At 38.8% G+C, this 18927-nt stretch overlaps 1 protein-coding gene across 3 annotated transcripts in view; it reads left to right on the forward strand.

Moving 5' to 3' along the window:
• TENM2 (teneurin transmembrane protein 2) overlaps window positions 1–18927 on the forward strand; it is a 698113-nt gene that overhangs the window by 513367 nt on the left and 165819 nt on the right. For all 3 annotated transcript variants that reach the window (XM_037398907.1, XM_037398909.1, XM_037398910.1), the window contains exon 8: window positions 11734–11972. In XM_037398907.1, the coding sequence (XP_037254804.1) occupies window positions 11734–11972 (239 nt within the window). The remainder of the gene's footprint in view (window positions 1–11733; window positions 11973–18927) is intronic.

The raw sequence follows: 18927 nt of genomic DNA on the forward strand, positions 1-18927 counted from the left end.
GCTGTAGCACTATGGAGAGCAAAGGAGACCAGACAGAGCAGGGAGCTCTGTGTGTGTGCCGTGTGTGCTGCTGTGCCATCCGGCAGCGCTCACGAGGGACCTCAGCTGCACTGCCCTGCTTTGCTGAAATGGTGGGTGACATGGGTGCCGTGAAGAAGGGGGGTGGGGCTGAAAAACAAATGCAAGTTGTCCAAAACCTGAGATGTAAAAAAAAAAAAAAAAAAAAAAAAAAAAAGGAAAGGGATTCTCGCTTAGTGAAGGTTTGGAGCTAACTTTGGCCAAAACAAAATATCCAAGAGTGAAGCTCAGCTCTTTAACTGCTGCTTATGTGAGAGCATGTGCTACTATTTTACCTCCATTTTGGTATTCTGAATTTGGTATTTATTGCTAAGAACTGCAAGATAAAAAATGTTGGCCTTATTCAGCCTGGGCCAGTCGTTGCTGTGTGATTTACTGCCCAGGATTATAACATAGTTTTCATTCTAGTGTAGAGTGACCTCCTACTGTTCCTTGTCTGTCTGGTTTCATATCAGTTTGTTCTTGGGTACAGCAGCACCTGAAATGTGTTATTTCGGATGGGTTAAGATCGTCCCAATCTACTAAACACTTTATATGGAGGGAATTCCCTGGGATATTCACAAAAGAATTGTAATACTGGCATCCCTGAAAACCAGACATGGGCATTTGCCTGCCTGTTTTTCTTTTACTGTCTGATTTTTGTGCCTATTCCCTGTCAGTGGAGATGATCCATACCATTACTAACTTTGGTTCTTTTATTTTTTTTATCATAAAACCTCTGGGAAGATATATATGTATTCGTGTTGATGACAAAAGGTTACTTTATGAATACTGTTATTCTTGGGGGTTGTGAGGCACCTGGCAGTTAATTGGAGCTTTTCCATAAATAGGTTTGTCATAGGCAAGCATTAAGATATTAGAAAACATCCTGACAGGATTGCTGTGTTCTGAGACTATTCCAGAGTTGCTTCAGGATCGATTTTTCTTCTTTTCTGAAATTACACACCTGACAGGACTTGATGACAGGTTTCATCACAAGAATATTAACTGAGAAGATGATTTTTTCTTTCTGGTTTGCAGTGAGTTTTGCTGAGATTGATGCCTGCAGAATCATTAGAGACTTTCAGAATTAGTCTGTAATTCTTTCACTTTTAAAATGGTATTTCATCTACGTGGATACCGGTAGGAAAAAAACAAACCCAACCAAAAAAAAACAACCAACCCAAACCAAACCAAACCCAAAACTAAAAACCCCCCAAAACCACAACAAGTTTTTGGTAACTCTCTGGTTCGGCCTTTACCTCATAGCTTTAGCTTGTTGTAAAACACTGTTCCCTCTTATACTGCCTATTCACAGTGCCTCTTTCACACTCTAATGTTTTTTCTTGTCAGTATATTAATCTCGGAAGCGGAGTGCTCAGGAGACAATAACAGCACCTGCTTTATCAGGAAAGTATCACAACTTTTCCCTTTTCAGTTGCCTTCAGTAGATTCTGCTCTCAAGTGGAAATAATGTGCAAGTGGTCACATTACTGATTATGAAACAAAAAAGGGTACCTGAGCTTTCTGAAGGGAATGCGTTCTGTCAGCACTATGGAACGCAGATCACAATTTAGATTCCAGGTGCCTCTTTGTCTAACAGTACCGAGCACTGAAATCATTGAATAATACAACGTGTGTCTGCGTGTTGTTATGTTTTATCTGGTGGGAATGTTATTCCCATCCCTTCTTTTCTTTTGCTGTCTCAGGCAGTTTGGGTTAAATTCAGACTGTTCAGAGACAGCCTGTTTTCCACATACATTCTTTCTCCACCTCTTCTTTCAACTTTGATGAGGAGGGTGATTCACATGTGTTTTATGTTCTTTCTGATATGAAGTAAGCTTTTACTTCTTACACATGTTTTTTATGTACCCTCTTCAGGCAACTGTACCCCAAGCCTCCATGTACCCTTTGTGGTTCTGTGCTTTTAACATAGTTGTGCTTAGCTCTATTGCAGTAGCTTGTTGCTTTTAGCGGAGTTACAAGATTGCAAAATGCTTATACAGAGTTGTTAATTATGCTTCTTTAGAAACCTAGAAGCATAGAATGGTTTGGATTGGAAGGGAACTTTAAAGATCATCATCTAGTTCCAAACCCCTGCCATGGGCAGGGACACCTTTCGCTAGACCAGATTGCTCCAAGCCCCATCCAACCTGGCCATGAACGTTTCCAATGCTGTGTGCTTGATTTTAGTGTGCTTGTTTCTGGCTCAAGGCAAACAAATATGGACTTTATCTGCCCTAGTCTGCTGCTTCTTTATGGCTGCAACAGGCCTCCAGGCTGGGTACGTAATTGTTCTGTTTTCTATGAAATAAGGGTCCATAATGGAAGGGTTGAAATATCTTTAACTAAGGATGCAGTAACACATTGCTGTAGCATTTTTATGGTGCTATTTTTATGGTTCATTTCTGCTGTACTTAGCTGCTTTACCTTTAGGCTCGGAGCTGCTGTTTAATGCTCTTTAACTTTTATTGTCCTCTTGCAGTCTGTTTCAAACCATCTCCTCCTCCTCCTTTCCAAAGCACTGGTTTCTGTGTTTCCCAGTTAAGAGGTGTTCCTTTATTGCTTCTTTAATCATTGCTTTCGAAGAAGATGAACGATGAAAATACTACCTTTGAACATCCCAGTGTGGGTCTCATTACTTCCAGACAGCTAGAGAGGCAGCGCTCTGCTTTAAAGCTTGAAATGCTTTGAGGGCACAGGGAGAAAAGTATGGCTGTGCCAAGAAGGTTTGCATCGCTCTGCGCTGCAAGAAAGAGTCCTCTCTGGTAGGGGAACCTCACATGGGGCCATCTGCAGGCGCCCATCAGAGACGGAATGACTCATAAGTGAGGATAACAGAAGAGCTTTCATGGATGGATGTTAGACTGAGGTTGCCTAATGCACCAACACCTGTTCTGGTACTTCATATTGATAGTAATTTAGTTGGTACCATTCTAATGAATAATACTTAATCCAGGAGGAAAAAAAAAGACAAAATTAAATAGAAATGAGTCTTATTCTTTAGTCTCATAATTAATCTCATACTTTGAAATATTTTCAGTCCAAATCTTTTAGTTGCAAAGGTAATTTGTATGTTTGTCTATACTTACTTTGAGCTTGCTCACAAAGATCCATTGCAAGGCTTCAAGGAAGACTGTGACATACTAATGCTTCTCCTGTTCTTCTGGGGATTACAGGATGGGTTTCTTCAGATTTTGTGGACTGTATTAGAAGAGCAGTGGTCCAAGTCTGGGGTCATTTAAGCAAAGTTCAGTTTAATGATTGAGCAGTCAGAAAATTAGCCTTATAGGAACCCCCAGGATGCTCTTCAACATATTTGCCTGCTCCTGGGGTTCCAGCTATATTTCTTACTTCCCAGTCCAATTCCAGCAGTGCATAAACTCAAAGTCATGGGGCATCATAGCAGGGAAACATCTGTGCTCAGCATTTTTGTAGCTGCAGCCTTTCAGGCAGTGAAGGAATGAATGCAGTACACAGCCACTATGCACAGCTACGGCCTTGTGGCAAAAAAGCCAAGAATAGCGTACATGAAGAGCGGGATTTAGTGCTGAGGGGTTTTGTGGGTTGGTTTGTTTGGGGTTTTTTTAGAAAGAAATTCAATATCTGAAATTCTGTTAATACTGCATTCAGCTGGTGTGCCGTGTTAGGGTGTCAAGCTTAGCTGCAGAACTTCTGAACTGAATATGTAAACTTGAAGTTTCTGAATGTGTAGAAGTTCCAAGTTACAGCCACAATTGTCTGTCTGTTTTCAATGATATCTCAATACTTTGGTATCTTGATACACGATGCAAAATGTTCTGGAACAGAGGAGTGAAACGAAATTTATTTATTTATTGTTAATGCAAATTTCTAGGATGAATTTGGCATATAACAACCAACTAATTGCAATAATGAAATAACTCCTTACTCTAATTTTGTTTTGTCTTACCGCTTAAACTATATGGCCACAGTCACATGTGCTACAGCAGTTTAGCCATCTGAGTTTGAGGGCTGGAGCAAGAACCTACCCCTCCTTTCTCTTGTTCGTGCATGTGAAGGTTGCAGGAAGGTTGTGTGGACTTTCAAAAAAAATGGCATCTGCATAGATAGATTCTGGAGCTATCTGAAAATCAAAACCATTTTAAAGAGTCAAGTAGAGCACAGTCAAAAGCATCCCCAAGGACTGTGTGCTTGGAGGAATTCCAAAAACGTAGAAAGGTCATTTTTAGCAGGCTTCTATGGTATTGTTTTCATAACAAATGTAGACTCTTGATAGCAGAAAAAAAAGGGTGAAGGAAAACGCTATAAAAGCAGGATAGATAATGATGGTTCAGAAAATCAGTCTAGATATACTCCCACTCACATACACATAAGCAAGTTTTCACAGATTGCAGATAACTGTGTTTTCATGATCTTGTTGGTTTGCATTTTTAAGTTTTGGGTTCTGCAGAGTGAACAGGCAGCGTCAGTGACTGTACAGGAAGAGGCAGGTATGTTTAGGGCATTACTTTTTAGTTTTTTTTAAAAATTAATCTCAAATGATGTGATTTAGTTTTCAATGTTTTAAATTTACAGGTAGACTGATAACAAAAGTAATTTAGAGATTTGAGTTCAGTATTCTATTATTCTATTCAATTATTCATTGTCTATTATCTATAGACTTGCAATAGCACTGTTTTTTGGTTGTTCAGTGAGTAGTTGAATCAAGAGATAGTGAAGAGCTTACATGTATGCCCTTTAAAATAGAAGTGTTTTGAAATTATGGTCATTAGTTGATGTAGAAAGCTAAAAATGAACGAACCTATTGAAATGCAAAATACTGTTGTCATCATCACCACTACCGGAATAACAAATGTAGTCATTATTGGATTTCATTACTTCGACTACGTTATGCAACGTACTACTCAAAACTTTACAGCAGAAAAGACACAAGTTTTCCCACCTAAGAAGGGAAATCTAGAGTTTGAGCTGATTCAGAGCTGTCTAAATATTCCTATAGCTGCATTATTGATCCTGCTCCTATTTAATGTACATACATACGCTAAGTAACGGATTTTTTGTGTTTGTGTCTGTACCTATTCCTGTTACTCTTCACCAGGCATTAACTAGCATTTTCGTTGCTGCATTCCTGGAGCATATACAGTAGTGCAGGAAAGAAATGCATGAATTTAAAGGGCAAAGTGATTATTTGCCAGGTAACTCGCTCAAAAACTAGCTAGGATTTAAGCTGACAGGCTGAGTGAGTGTGCTCACCACCTGCTCCAGGGCACTCAGAATCTTTTTCCCTGTCAGGAAGGTAAGGGGTGGCCCCTGGAGCTCCCTGGGGTCACTGAGCTGCCGTGTCTCACCAGCTCCATCAGCACCAGCCATCTGACCCACTACATCCTTGCTGGTCCTCCCAGGTTTTCCCCGCTCAGATTCTATGCCTTTCCGTGTTGTGTTTCCCTCTCAAATCCAATCCCCACCGCAGCAATCCTTTCGCTCTCCCTATTTTACACCTCAGCTTCCCACAGACTGTCTGACAGCTGTCGGGACTCTGAGCTTTCTGAGCAGCCTGAGCCTGGGCTGCATGGCTGGGACGTGCCAGAGCCCAGCCAGGAGTGCAGCAGCAAGACCCCGGGGGAGCGTGCGACTGGGCTCACCATGGGGATGGAGAACAGAGAAGGTTATAAAAGTTTATCCAGTAATATCTCTATCAACATCTTCCAGGTGAAAAGCGGGTTGGCCTGCATAAAGGTATCCAGTACCTTTCTACAACGTTGGTGTGGTACAATACGGCTGGTTTGCCTTTTTTCACCCACTCTATTTTCAATTGCAGCTTTGTGAACATTGCCTATTTGGTTTTGTTTAATAATATGACAGATCAGGGTGCCCAAAGGCTGGCACCTGCCTTTTTGTACAACATCCTACCTTCCTGTCAGGCAGCTTTCAATTACCGTGCTTTTGTGCATTCGACCGTGTCTTTGTGGAGAGCGTGGCGATGGCAGTGACAAGCTAGTCTGGTACTTAAGGCAACATCCGTGACACTGTGCTTTACACTCTGCATTTTTTAGAAGACTTTGCCTGGGTAGGTGAAGAATGCAGCTTTTAAGGAACAGTGACCCTTTCAAGAGCTGGGCAGCTGGTATTAGTGCTGCGCTGGAAACTGGTGACTGCCACAAGGTTCGAAGTCACAGCACAGTGGATAGAAGTGTCCCACTGCTATTGATGTGTTTATTCTGAATTATTGTTTCCATGCCTAATAGTGTCCTGGGTTCCTGCCCCATGCATGGTGATATGCACAAATGGATTATCTGCAGCAGGCTGAAATCCACTGCGATAGTGTGCTGTCGTGACAGCTGTCCTCTGCTTGCCATGGGCATTTGGGTGGCAGGGTGCGCATGGGCACACTTGTGTGGAATGGCCAGTTCAGTTATGGAAGTGTGCTTTTAAATAGCCTTCCACTGAAAAATCTATCTTACTGAGTTTAGTCTGTAGACTTGACATGATCGAGACCATTTCTTGTAACTATAAAATTTAAACACATACAGATAACATTTCAAACCTTTGTTGCTGACTTTAGTACATTTGGGAAAGTCCCTTTGTTCTAGACACTAAAAAGGGTAGAAACTTTTGTGCAGTTTTACCAGCTCAGAGAGCTTTCAGCTGTGTAAACCTGGCTGAAATCCTGTGTTTCTCTGCAAGAACCTGAGAGCAAGGGCATGCAATTAAATCTAATTTAGGGAAAAGGCTGAGGCGCCCTTAGACAGGTAACCAAAGCTTGCACCAGTCTAACACTCAATTTAGCATAAAAGGCATGAGAACAGCGTGAAGTTTTCTTCATTCTTGGAGGGGGGCAGGTGGGGTGGTGTATAAAAGTTGAAAAACTGCCATAAAACTTCACTCTCTGAATTTAGAAGCCACTTCGAGGCTTCTGCTGTCATAAAATGACTCATGCCTATTTTTTTGGAGGACTTAAAAGACTACAGATTATTTTTCTTTGCCCAGTGCAAGCCAGCATGTTACATTCTTATTTTATTGGGGTTTTTCTGATAAGAATAAGTATCCAATGAAATTATACACTGATGTGATTTTACCACAACTTGAAGGTATTTTTTTATGTCCTAGAACCACTACACTGAGCTGTTACTAGTCTTTTAGTATGTATCTTTTCTATTTAATAATTACTAATAAAAACCTATGAAAAAAACTGAGGAAAGACAATTTAAGCATTACAGCTCTCTGTATTTCTTTTCTTCATACAGAATGAACAAGATAATATGAGAGAAAGAAGAAATTCATGTTAGAAAGCATCTCATTCTTCTTTTCTATTACAGGTTTTCATTGCAAAACTCAGTTATTATTATTTTTTCTCAACCGATTCTTGCAGTGTGCTGCCATGACAATCAGGCTAGAAAGGAGGAGCAGAAAAAAAGATTGTTCTCTCAAAGAATATGGAAGTTAATACAGTCTCTGTCAGACCACTATTCCCTGAACACAAGAGGTCCTTTTGACCTGGGGGGAAATAAATGCTATAGAGAGAGCCCTGAATTAATGAGGAAAGCAAAATACAGCTTTTTCCATTTACCATTAGCCCACAGACCTGTGTACAAATGTCCTCTCACAAGCTCAACTTTCACAGATGTCACCTTTCTTCTGGCATCAGTGATGAGGTCCCCGTCTGTGACCCAGCACATCAGCAGCACACGCTGCTTAAAACAAAGGGGGACACGTCTGACAGCCCGCTGCAGAAAGCTGCGGAGTGCTGGAGGAGAGCACTGAGCGAGCTACAGGGTTAACTCATTTGCTGTGAGCAGCTTGCAAGCTCCTTCCATAGCTTTCATGGACACTTAAATTACTGAGTCGTCATATACTGACAATCATTTTTTGTAATTTTCCAGCGTACAGATGTCTTCATAAGGCACAGAAATTAGGGAGACTGGGCTGAGACTTGGCAAATTTACTCCCATGTTTTCAAAATATAAATTGGGTTCCGATCTAAGTCAAATTATGCTAATTGTGAGGTAGAAAATATGTTTTTCTTAATAGTGTTTTATAGGTGAACAGGTAAGACACGAGAATATACAGGTGTTTTTAATTCTAATATGGAATGCATTTGAAATTAAGTGAATGGGTACAAATAAGATAATTTCTTTTCATAAGAAGTCATTGTACAATACCTCCCAGTCTTACTGCTGCGAGACTGTAATTAATGTTGATAAATGATCATGTTCTCTTTGTGCAGGTTGGGCCCACAGACAATTGGTTGTAACAGAGCATGTCAAATCCCACGTAAAAATATAGCTATAGATCATTGGGTTTAGGAATAGAGTTGAGACAAGTCAATTTATTTCCATTAGAGCTGAATCTAGACTTAAATTTCTGGGGGTCCAAGTATTTTGTTACATCCTCAGTCTTCCTGGTGCGCTTTACTATAACTTAAGGTATTTCTGCTAATCCAGTCTCCAACTTTCAAATGCAATTTTCCAAAATGGCTTGGTGGATATTTAACATATCTTTAGTTAAATATATTTTTAAAACTTTTGCAGGCAGGATTTCTGTACTTTAAGATACTGTGCTATCTTCCAATAGTTGCAATTTGTCAGAAACGCTCATATGGAGACAATAAATTTCCAGCTTTCAAAATACATGGGCAGGACTCGCAGGTGTGACAAAATTCAGTTTATTTATATGTTATTTTCTTCTTTTTTGCTTTGGGAATGACACCATTCCATGTATCCATTTCAATCAGCCTTTTTGTGTTCTATCAAGTTCTGATCAGTTTTAATAATGCAACAGAGGTGATGTTTGCATGGATAAGTATCTTGTTTTCTTTCTATACTGTATGGACCTCAAAGTGGATCACAGTGAAACTTCTTTTCTCCTACTTTTTTTTGTTCTCACATGAAACAGCATATGATTGACATGTTCTATTAAAACGTATCTAGATATTCATTAATTCAATTTTAACAGGAGCAGAGTTTCAGTATATATTGGAGTTTACTTTAACAATGCTTTATATTAAAATTTCTGTTGGTACTGTAGCTGCCTTCTCAGCTAAAGAGGACATCAAATTCCTGGGTTTAAAAACCTTGACATTTCAGATAAAGATGGTGCCAAGGACCGCAATTTCCAGTTTGATTCTGTAAGATCTGCTTTTGAGCAGGAAAAAGGAAAGAACTGTAAGAAATGTTTGTTGTGGACTTAGGTCCGAACCTGCAAGGGCTCCTCACGCCACAGGGATTTGGGAGAAGGGGCTGCTGGGCTGAGGCAGACGCAGAGTTAGCCTGAACGGGAGAGCCGAGCCTTCTGACTGCCTTGGTCTCCCCAGATCTCCCTCCCTCCCACATGCTCCGTGTCGCTTCAGTCCCTAGTTCCTCTCATGGAAGTGGTATTGCGTTCCCAACACCAGAGAGCAAGCAGAAAGTTTCTGCTTCTGCTAATGAGTGTTAATCAAGCTTTACCCAGTCAAAAGGAATAGACGTGCCAGTAGACCTAGCCTAACACAACCAGCCTGGTAACATCATTTTCCCAACAGTTACTTTAACTAAACTGTTGTAAAGTAAACAAACATTTAAAGTAAAGTGTTGGTGAAATCAGACTTTCATTATTTCTTGCTTTCTTGTAACTGGAAGGTGTGTTTTTTTAGGCTGGGCAGTTTGGAGGGGGAAACCCTTTCCGCATTTGCCTTTGCTGTGTTTTCTCATAGATCATGTACAACATGCAGAAAACAAGCAATTCTAATGTCTTAACGAGCCTCACTCATAAGGAAAAAAGAAGGGCAGAATGTTTCTGTTCAGTCACTGGTTGAAATATTACCTTTTTATTCTACTTCTTTCTTTGCTTTACAAATACTGCATTATAAAAACAAAACAAAACCACATAATTAATCTGCATGAGATAGCTGGGCTTTGAAAGTCTCTTCTGACTGTGTACGTATGTCTGAAGTTTTTTTCTGCAGTGTCCAAAGCACAAAGAAAAAGTTGTGAGAGGCAATACTACCACTATCTTAGGAGACTGAAATATTTTCTGAAACAAACTACATCCTGATCCCTGTTGTAAGGGATGTACAAAGTCATGTGGGGTTTAAAACCAAAAAAGAAAAATAAAGGCAGTGTCAAACAAATTCTTTTTTTTCATGTTCATTCATAGTTTATTAATGACTGCATTAAAAACCCAAACAAACATAATTTCAGAGTCTCTATTCAAATGTGAATGTTTAATCATAGAACTGGGGGACCTAGCCAGCCTTCCTTTTGCTGTCTTCTACCTTTATGCAAATTGTAAGCAATTTATTGTGCTCTGGGTTTTACTCCACAACAAATGCTTTAATACTCTTTAAAATCACTTCAATTATGCCATATAATAAGTATACAGTAAACTCTGTGCTTGGAAGTATGCATATGCATGATGAAAATGTACTTAGGAAACACATTTCAGTTTCAAACTTCCAAATCATTGCTGTAATAAACAGTGACTGAAATTGATTCTAAAGTTCTAACAGGTGGTTAGAGTGTCGTACTGGATTCTGATCTGAATCAAAATGTAAAACATTTTTACATCTGAAGTACAACTTGGCTTATTTTAGGATATTGCTTTGAGTTTGGAGATCACTGAGTATTTTCATTCTCATTGATTTCGAGAAGTACCTGTTTCTCAGAGATGGTGAAGGGGCAGGATATGGAACGGATCTCTAAAGCGTGTTTGTCTAAAACCAAATTGGCCTTCCTGAAGGCCACGGTTGTTATGCTGTGCTTCCCTTTGGATCATTTACTGGGAACACGCTTGTAGACAGTTCCTCCTGACAGTGAGGAGTTAATCCAGTGAAGCTGGTGTTCTCGTTTGCTTTCTCCAGTTCTTCTGTCTGCAAAGTGTTGGCAGCATTTTGTGAGATTTTGTTAGGTGTATACTTTGTCCCTTATTTTCTTCTTAACAAATGTTTGGGCAGTTGAAGTATTATTTTTTTTTTCCTTTTTTTTTTTTCCCCCGCTGAGTCGTATCCTTTTGGCATTTGTCTTAGTTGTTCAAACCAAACCTGTGTACCATCAAAAGAATAATGATTAATTATAATACTGGCAAGATCTTTTCTTACAGGACTATGGGTTTTGTTCTATATGTTCTCAATGCTTTTTGCTGGCAGCTTTTTCCAAGAGCAATAATGAGACTTATAATTTTTATTTTCTTCTTAGAATATTTGTTGGGTAGTGAATCCCACAGGGAAATCATGTAAACCTGTGAACTGAGAAAGGATATTTTCTTGTAAAGTTAAGTGTTTTGTTATACTAATAAATGTTACAGGTATTTTGTAGTGGCATTAGTTGCTTTGTCCTCATCAAACACAGGCCAAAAGGAAGTGATAGCAATGTCACCTCTGATACTACACTGCTCGCACTTCTCACAGGTGCAGTCTCAACGTGCTCAAAGACACTCCATCAGTTGTGCTGGTGTTTTAGCTACTATCTGGTTAAGTTCTATCTAATTACAGAAAGGATGAAACAGATGTCCTGACACTGTGTTTTAGTGATGGTTGTTAAGCTCTGGTAGAAAAAAGACTATGAGAATTTTCATCTCCCTGTTTCTTCGTAAAAAAAATCCTTTTTCCTTTTGGTTGAATTTAACACGCTATGGCAGCTGGAATGGAATAGGAATAGTATATATTCTTCCTTAACTACAGTTCTTGCCATTTTCAACTATGTTCCATTTTGTGTTTTTCAGGCATTTCTTGTTTAAGACGTCTTCTGGAACTACTCCACTGTTCAGTAGTTCTTCCCCTGGTTACCCGTTGACCTCAGGAACAGTTTATACTCCACCTCCCAGACTGTTACCTAGAAATACATTCTCCAGGAATGCGTTCAAGCTGAAAAAACCCTCCAAGTATTGTAGCTGGAAATGTGCTGCTTTATCTGCAATTGCCGCTGCAGTCCTGCTTGCCATCCTGCTAGCATATTTCATAGGTAAGGCTGTGTTTTCTCTGTCAAATCACATGGCTATGTCAGCAAAAAAAAAAAATTCAGCAGAAAAAAAAGGATGGTCAATCTCTTTCACAGATTTATGCTCTTAATGAGCAAAGAAAATTATTATTCCTCGTATTGAGTAATGAGAAAAAATAAAATGTTCAGGTCCCGTTCACTGTCATAAGAGCAGTGGAAGCAAGAAATCAATTCAAGATTCTCAATGTGCATTGTTAACTTTAGGTGTCAGATATGCATTTCTTATGGTCCAAACAGAAGGTGATAATGATTTTTTGATGCACTATCATATGTTTAAAAAATATTTGGAAAAAACCCTGTGATAGGTGGTGCATCCATATAAGTAACAGAAGGTACTGACATTTGAATTCAAATATTACCATCACATGCTGCCTTTGGATAAAAACCACAAAAGCATTTTGATTAATAAGTCTCGGTCTATATCTGTCTGTCTGCCTAAATTCCAGGTGGTTTTAGATCAAAATAGTTAGGTAATTCCATTTTGTGGGCTGCTGTTTTCCATATTCCACAGGTTCTCAGAATTTTCTAAGAACAAATTTAGAATGGGAACTAAATGTTGTACTTATTTCCTGTGATTAATATATTAGTACTGGCCACACCATGTCCTAATTCTTTCTGTGGTTTTTCAATATTTTTTTAACATGCTTCTGTTATTTAGTCTTTCTTAATTTTAGTTAATTTCTGATTCCCACATGCCCCCCTCCCCCCTCCTTGTCTGTTGTTTTGGAGGTTTTCCAAAGTGCCTACACAGCTAGCTGTGCATTTTGCACCATTTACAGTGGCTTCAACGATAAGTTGGTGGCAATGACATGCTGCACAAACTCTCTGTCTTCTCTGAGTAAATGGCAAAATTATGGTAGCTTGTCGATATTTTCTGTTAATACTTTCCAGACCTATTCTGTGTGGTGTTTAGTTTGTTTCTGAAACTGTTCTCATATATAGTTCTCAAAAGACCTATATATGATGTACTGAATTCTCTCCCTATTCTCTGCGTCTGAAGAGAATAATTTTTTAGGTTGTTTGGTTGTTTGGTTTTTTTTTTTTGGGGGGGGGGGGTGTCCCATATAATCTGATTTAACAGGATAGGCAGTGTTTTCTAAGGAAACCCCATTTTTCATACTAATGAGCTTTCATATGTAATTAATGTATACAGTAGTAAGAGAGAGCTGACTGGCTACTTTAATGCTGCTGTCTCTTTAGGCCAGGCCTACATCCCAGCATACTCAGTGCTCAGAGCTAACTATCCTTCAGTATTTCTCCTGCAGGAGACCTCAGAAGAATAACAGGCTTAGTTTGATATATAAGTAAAAACATTGGAAAGCACATGATTTATTGAACTTGACAGTTATCATACAACAGCTTTCTGTTTGAGTGATTATGCACACGGGAAATGATATACTGCAAGTTGAATATTTTAATCATGCACATAACTTTGAAGTGATGGATTATGAAATGTATTTTTCCTTGGTATTTAGGTTACTGTAATCTAAAGCAAAGCTTTGCAACATGGTTATTTCTTGATACACTTTCATACACTAAGACAAGAGTGAATGTCAGCCAATGCATCGACCCTTAATAATTGATGAATGATCTATCATCTCAAGTAATGACGTGATACATTTTGACAGAAGTTTTTTGATGTCTTCTTTCCTGACTAAAGAATGATGAGCACAATAGAGTTGGCTAGGAACACAGGAAAGCAGGTTTTAGGAAGAGAGTGTTGGTTCAAGGATTAAATAATAAGCTACCTGACAAGCTTCGTGCCATACACAGTAAAGAATAAGTATATTGAAGAGTAGCTGTCAAAACCAGAGAATAGGTGCAATTAATCCTGTGAATAAATTTGATGGATCCACTGTGATCATAATTTAAAGCAATGGAAAAAGGAGAAAACAAAAGAAAACTAAAAAGTAGTTGCATTGCCTTAGGTGCATGAGAACAACAGAAAGATAAAAGGGATGTGCTTTGGTTAGGCCATTCGTTAATTTAATTCCCTCACTCTCAGGAAATCTCGTATGATTCATTCCACATGACAAAGAGCAGGCATAAGGCCATCAGCTATAAGCTCATCCACCCATCAAAGTGCTGGGACTTGCTGTCTTCCGAAAGCACAACTTAAGGTGCTAAAAAACACAGACACACACACAAAAAAACCCCTAGCCAAAACCCCCCCAAAACAACTACAACCTGAAGCACCTTTCCTTGTTCTGCAGTTCTCTGGAGGATTAACTTCTGGGTATGTGCAGAACTTGAGTCCTGGGAAAACTAAATATCCTTTCTCATGGGGAAGGAGCAGCAATGCAAAATAGCGGCTGTCCCGCTCTTCTGCAGCTCTTTTGGAGCTCCTGACCTACTACTCCCTGAACTGCTGTGAAGACAAAGTAACTGTCTTGCTCTGTCAGGAGGAAAAATGTTTTTCTGTTTTCAACACAGGTGACCAGAATAATGTTCAGATCAGACCGAAATCCCAGTTCTGTCCTAATCATTGAGACAGTGGGAAAGTGAGAGCTGTTAATCTACCAGGAGAGCTGGCAGTCTTGGGACGAAGAAAGATGTTAAGTTCCCCCAAGACATGCAGGAGGAAGGGCAATACCCCATATTGCAGTAACTCCTCCTGATGTATTTTGCTGTCAGATCTTCAGGCTTAGGAGAGGCTTTAAAGGTGCTGATGATGGTTTTCTGCCATCCACAGAGAGTATTTCTTGCTCTCCACCATAGCAGAGGTTTTATCACTGGGGATACGTTAGTTAAAAGTAATAGTTACAGAAAAAGTCATCAAAATTTGCAGCAAATGATTCTGCTGCTTAGGTCTGTCAATACATCTAGGCTGTGTGAAGATGACCATATCAATGCTAATTAAGATTATTGCAGGACTAAATGAAAAAGGCAATCCCTGCCAGTATAAGGTAAATTATATTGAAAGAATGCTCTGAAGTTCTCATAGTCTTCAGGATTTCTAAATGAATTGTCCCATAATAAAAGAGATGGGGGAATTGATAGGGATAGATCACTGAAAACTTGCTGTCTACACATTTAAACATGGGACTTTCAGAGGGCTGCCAAAGATTATGGGGTGGCATGAAAAAAAATTCTAATAATGGGCCATTTAAAGAGACAAGCAAGAAAATTATCATAAGAGATAGAAAATAATAAATATTTTAAAAATCATTTAGGTGTTGCTGTTGCCTTTCTGATAACACAAAAAAATAAAAATACAGTGAATGAAATGAAAGGGCAGCATGTTTAAAGCTTTAAAAATAAATTCACAGTGCATAATAACCTTTGGAACTTTGCCACACTACATAGTTAATGTTAAATAAAGATACTACTGAGATTTTCAGAAGTTAAAACATTTGTCAAAATAATTATAATATGCCTTGTTAGAAGGAAAACTTGGAGTTTCTTTTCTTTTTTAAGATACGTGTAGACTGATGGTTTAAACAGCAAAATGTCATCAAAGTTTGGCTGTTTACGTAGCCTTTTCCTTTATAGAGCAGACAGTACCATTGTATCGGATTTTCCAAAATCTTCCTCTGAAACTTACCCTGGCTGATGTCCGGGAAAAATTCCTACAGGTCTGGGTGGCACTGGTCTGCTGTGTTGTGGCATGTGTATGTGCAAAATATGCTTGGTTTTGTATGGGTGCGGTTTACCATCTTAGATGTACTGTTCTATACCTGAATTCCTTTACCCTGATGGAGTTTCTGCAGAAAATTTGACACACATCAGTCACCAGGCTGAAAACAAGTCAAGTAAATTTGGGGTTATTTGTTAAAGGGATAGACATAGGCAAAAAAATTCTCAGATTGTTTTCATGAAAAAGAGCTTTTTAAGATGTTTCTGTGGCTGAGTGTTATACTATTTTTGACAGCAGAAAACAGGAAAAAATCACTGCAGTTAAATTTTTTCTTACACTGTATACAGAATGCTTATTTAATGCCAGGTTTATCACTTCTCCCCTGTTTCTTCAGTAGCCACGTGGAAATGCAATGCAGAGCATATGTTGCTAGTATTGCACAATGTTTTGGTAAATTCCAGCATGCAGTACGTAAATACAATTGTCGACAATCCTGAGACATACGTCATTTCACAAAGCCCAGGAGTTATTCCTATTATCCAGGGGTGACATATAAAGAATGTAGAACCAGCCATTCAAATTAGGACATCCTGAAGACATTGGAGTGGTGGCAAAACCCAGTTACAAGAAAGTAATTTATAAAGTGTCAAAAGGAAAGCATATACCACACATACTGTCTTTGTCAGTATTCACTTAAGGGGTTAAGGGAGTGATGAAAGCATTTGTCATGTTAAGTGAGTTTTTAGCTCTTAGATTCATGCCAAACTTGAAGAGGGGGAAAAAACAGAAAATAAGAAAGAAGGAAAGAAAAAAGTCACCTTGTGTTTTTCACAAAGTAATTGCTGCCAAACTTAAATACCGCATTTTTGTAAGCCTTTACACTGCTCTGATTTCTGCCAATCTAACTCTGAGCATCAAAGAACATTTGACCATCAACATGTCAGTATATTAAAAATGTTGTAATTTAAAGTATTTAGAATTTCCCTTGGAAAAAAAATAGTATCTTGAGACTCATACTGATAACTATTCGAGTACTTGATACTATTTTATCTACTCCTATCATGTGCAAGAAGATAAAGGAAAAATAAAAGGAAAATGACAGAAAGAATATGCTTGCACTACGTTTTTAGTGCATATGTTGCACATGAAAACATTATTACACATCTATTTTTCAGTGTTATTTGGCTTTAAAGGCACAAGGTTTTCTGCCTAAACTTAAAATTATACATTCATTTCTGTGCTATAGAAAAGGCTGAATTGCCAAAGGGTCTGGCAGTTAATTAAGAAAATGAAAATGTCTTTTTTAAAAATTTATTTTATTCCCTATATATATTTAAAATCAGAGCCTGAAAAATAGCTGTGAACAGAACATAAGGCAGATAGGCAAATAAACAGTTAATTTATTTGGTTATGCATCTTATACCCACAAAAGTATTAGTTTCTGTGACAGTCAAACGATAAAATGTATGGAGTTTGTGAAAACTATTAAGACTTGGAAGTGGAAGTCTCATCTTTATTCTGCATCAAATATGTGTATGTACCACATCTGCATAAAATTGTATTCTTCAGGTGTTGATATCAACTTGAATTACTTTATTCCCACATATGACTGAGGTATTGGCTAATTTAAGTGCTTGTATGAAGTTTCTTGCTAATTCATAGTTGCAGTTTCTTCCATTCATAAGTCCAGTTGTCTTTTTTACCGTAATTCTACAGAGCAGCATTCTCAAAACGGTTCGCTCAAGTATATAACTTATGTATCAATTGATTTTTTCTGAGTTGTTTTTGACAAATGGCAACCTAAGTTTCATTTGATTTCCTGTGTCGCATTTGTTGTTTTTGGCTTGTAGAGTCAGGAAACCACCGACTTTGTCTTGTCCACACTTCACTGAAATAAAATATGCCAGATATTTTGAAAACCAAGACTGAAAAAAGGGAAAGCCATGCAAAGATGGAACCTCTGAGAGGTAGAGGTCATCTGGCTGCCAGTCACTGCTATCAGATTCACTCGAAATCAATGTAAACCGAGGGAGCTCTGTGTCTTGCAAGATTAGCTGATGACAGAAGGTTCTGTTCTTAAATTTGCATTGAAAATAGGTGTCAGTTAAGGGGCAATAATTAAATTTTAGAATGTGCCTGTCATATTCTAAATGTCACACATTCAGTGATTCTTATTGACTTATATCAGTCAATCTGAGAGAGAAAAGAGGAGAAGTAACTCAGTAAGCTTGTCTGCCGCTACTGCTGAGAAGAGAGGCTTTGAGCCTTTCAGGGAAGAGCATCTGTCCCCATTCCATAAGAAAACTATGCACTAGTGCTGGGAATTGTGGAGCCTGGCTCCAGGAACTTTAGATGTGGCTTTCCAGCCTAGCAAGTGTCCTGCTTCACAGTTCAAAGCTGTGAGAGATTCCTTCAGCAAAGGAAATAATTTTCCTAAAGACAAAGTGCTCCAGCTGCTGTATATGCATAATGCCACAAAGAACGGGAGGACTTTTATGTGAAGTTACTGAGGTATAGTTTGCCTGTGCTTTTCCTGAGTCAAAGAGAAATGCTTGATTTACAGATTTGTTCTCAGAAAGCCCAGTGTACCTATCGTTTTGCCTAGCAGAGCTCTCGGAGCTAATGGAAGAAGCCGTCTTTCAGTGTGAAAGGGCAGCATGATCAGCCTGTTCCATTCTCTTTGACTTTGCTGAGGATTTTCATACCGTAAACCTCAGCACTTGAAACTAGACTGAGGCTAATGTTTCCATAACACACAAAGTGCTATCACGTGCTTAGCACTTGAAATGGAAACCCATTTCTGTTTAGCTACAACGCTGAACAAACTTACTCTGAAACCTTGGAAAGAAACAGGAGGCACAAGAGTATGTTTTCTTTTGGGGTGTATTATTGGTGTTGTGTTTGGGGGGACACATTTTTATGTGTTTTTTAACGCATATTAATGCACAACACAATCTAGGATGGGTTGAGAAAACACTTTTCACAGATGCTGGTAGTGCTCCCCAGAAGCTGTTAAAATATATTGCTGTGAACTTGAGTCAAGTAACATCACTGCCTGGCTGATGCTAGCTATATTATCTGATGATGCACTGCTCAAAACATGTCGTGTGGTAGAGGTTAGCATCACAAAAATGAGCAATGTGATGTAATAGGGTAGCAATGGCTAACCTGGAAATTTTAGTGTGTATAAAATTAGTAGTTTAGTACAATTATTATTTATACAGTACAGGTTTGGGCTTTTTCTACTCAAACCTGCAAGAATGGCTTCCTTGGAGGTGCTTCTGCTCCTCCTCCCCCAGCTCCAGTTGTGAAGTACATGCTGTGCTTCACATGCATTGTCAT

The sequence above is a fragment of the Falco rusticolus genome, chromosome 8 (genome assembly GCF_015220075.1).
Source record: "Falco rusticolus isolate bFalRus1 chromosome 8, bFalRus1.pri, whole genome shotgun sequence".
NCBI lineage: Eukaryota > Metazoa > Chordata > Aves > Falconiformes > Falconidae > Falco > Falco rusticolus.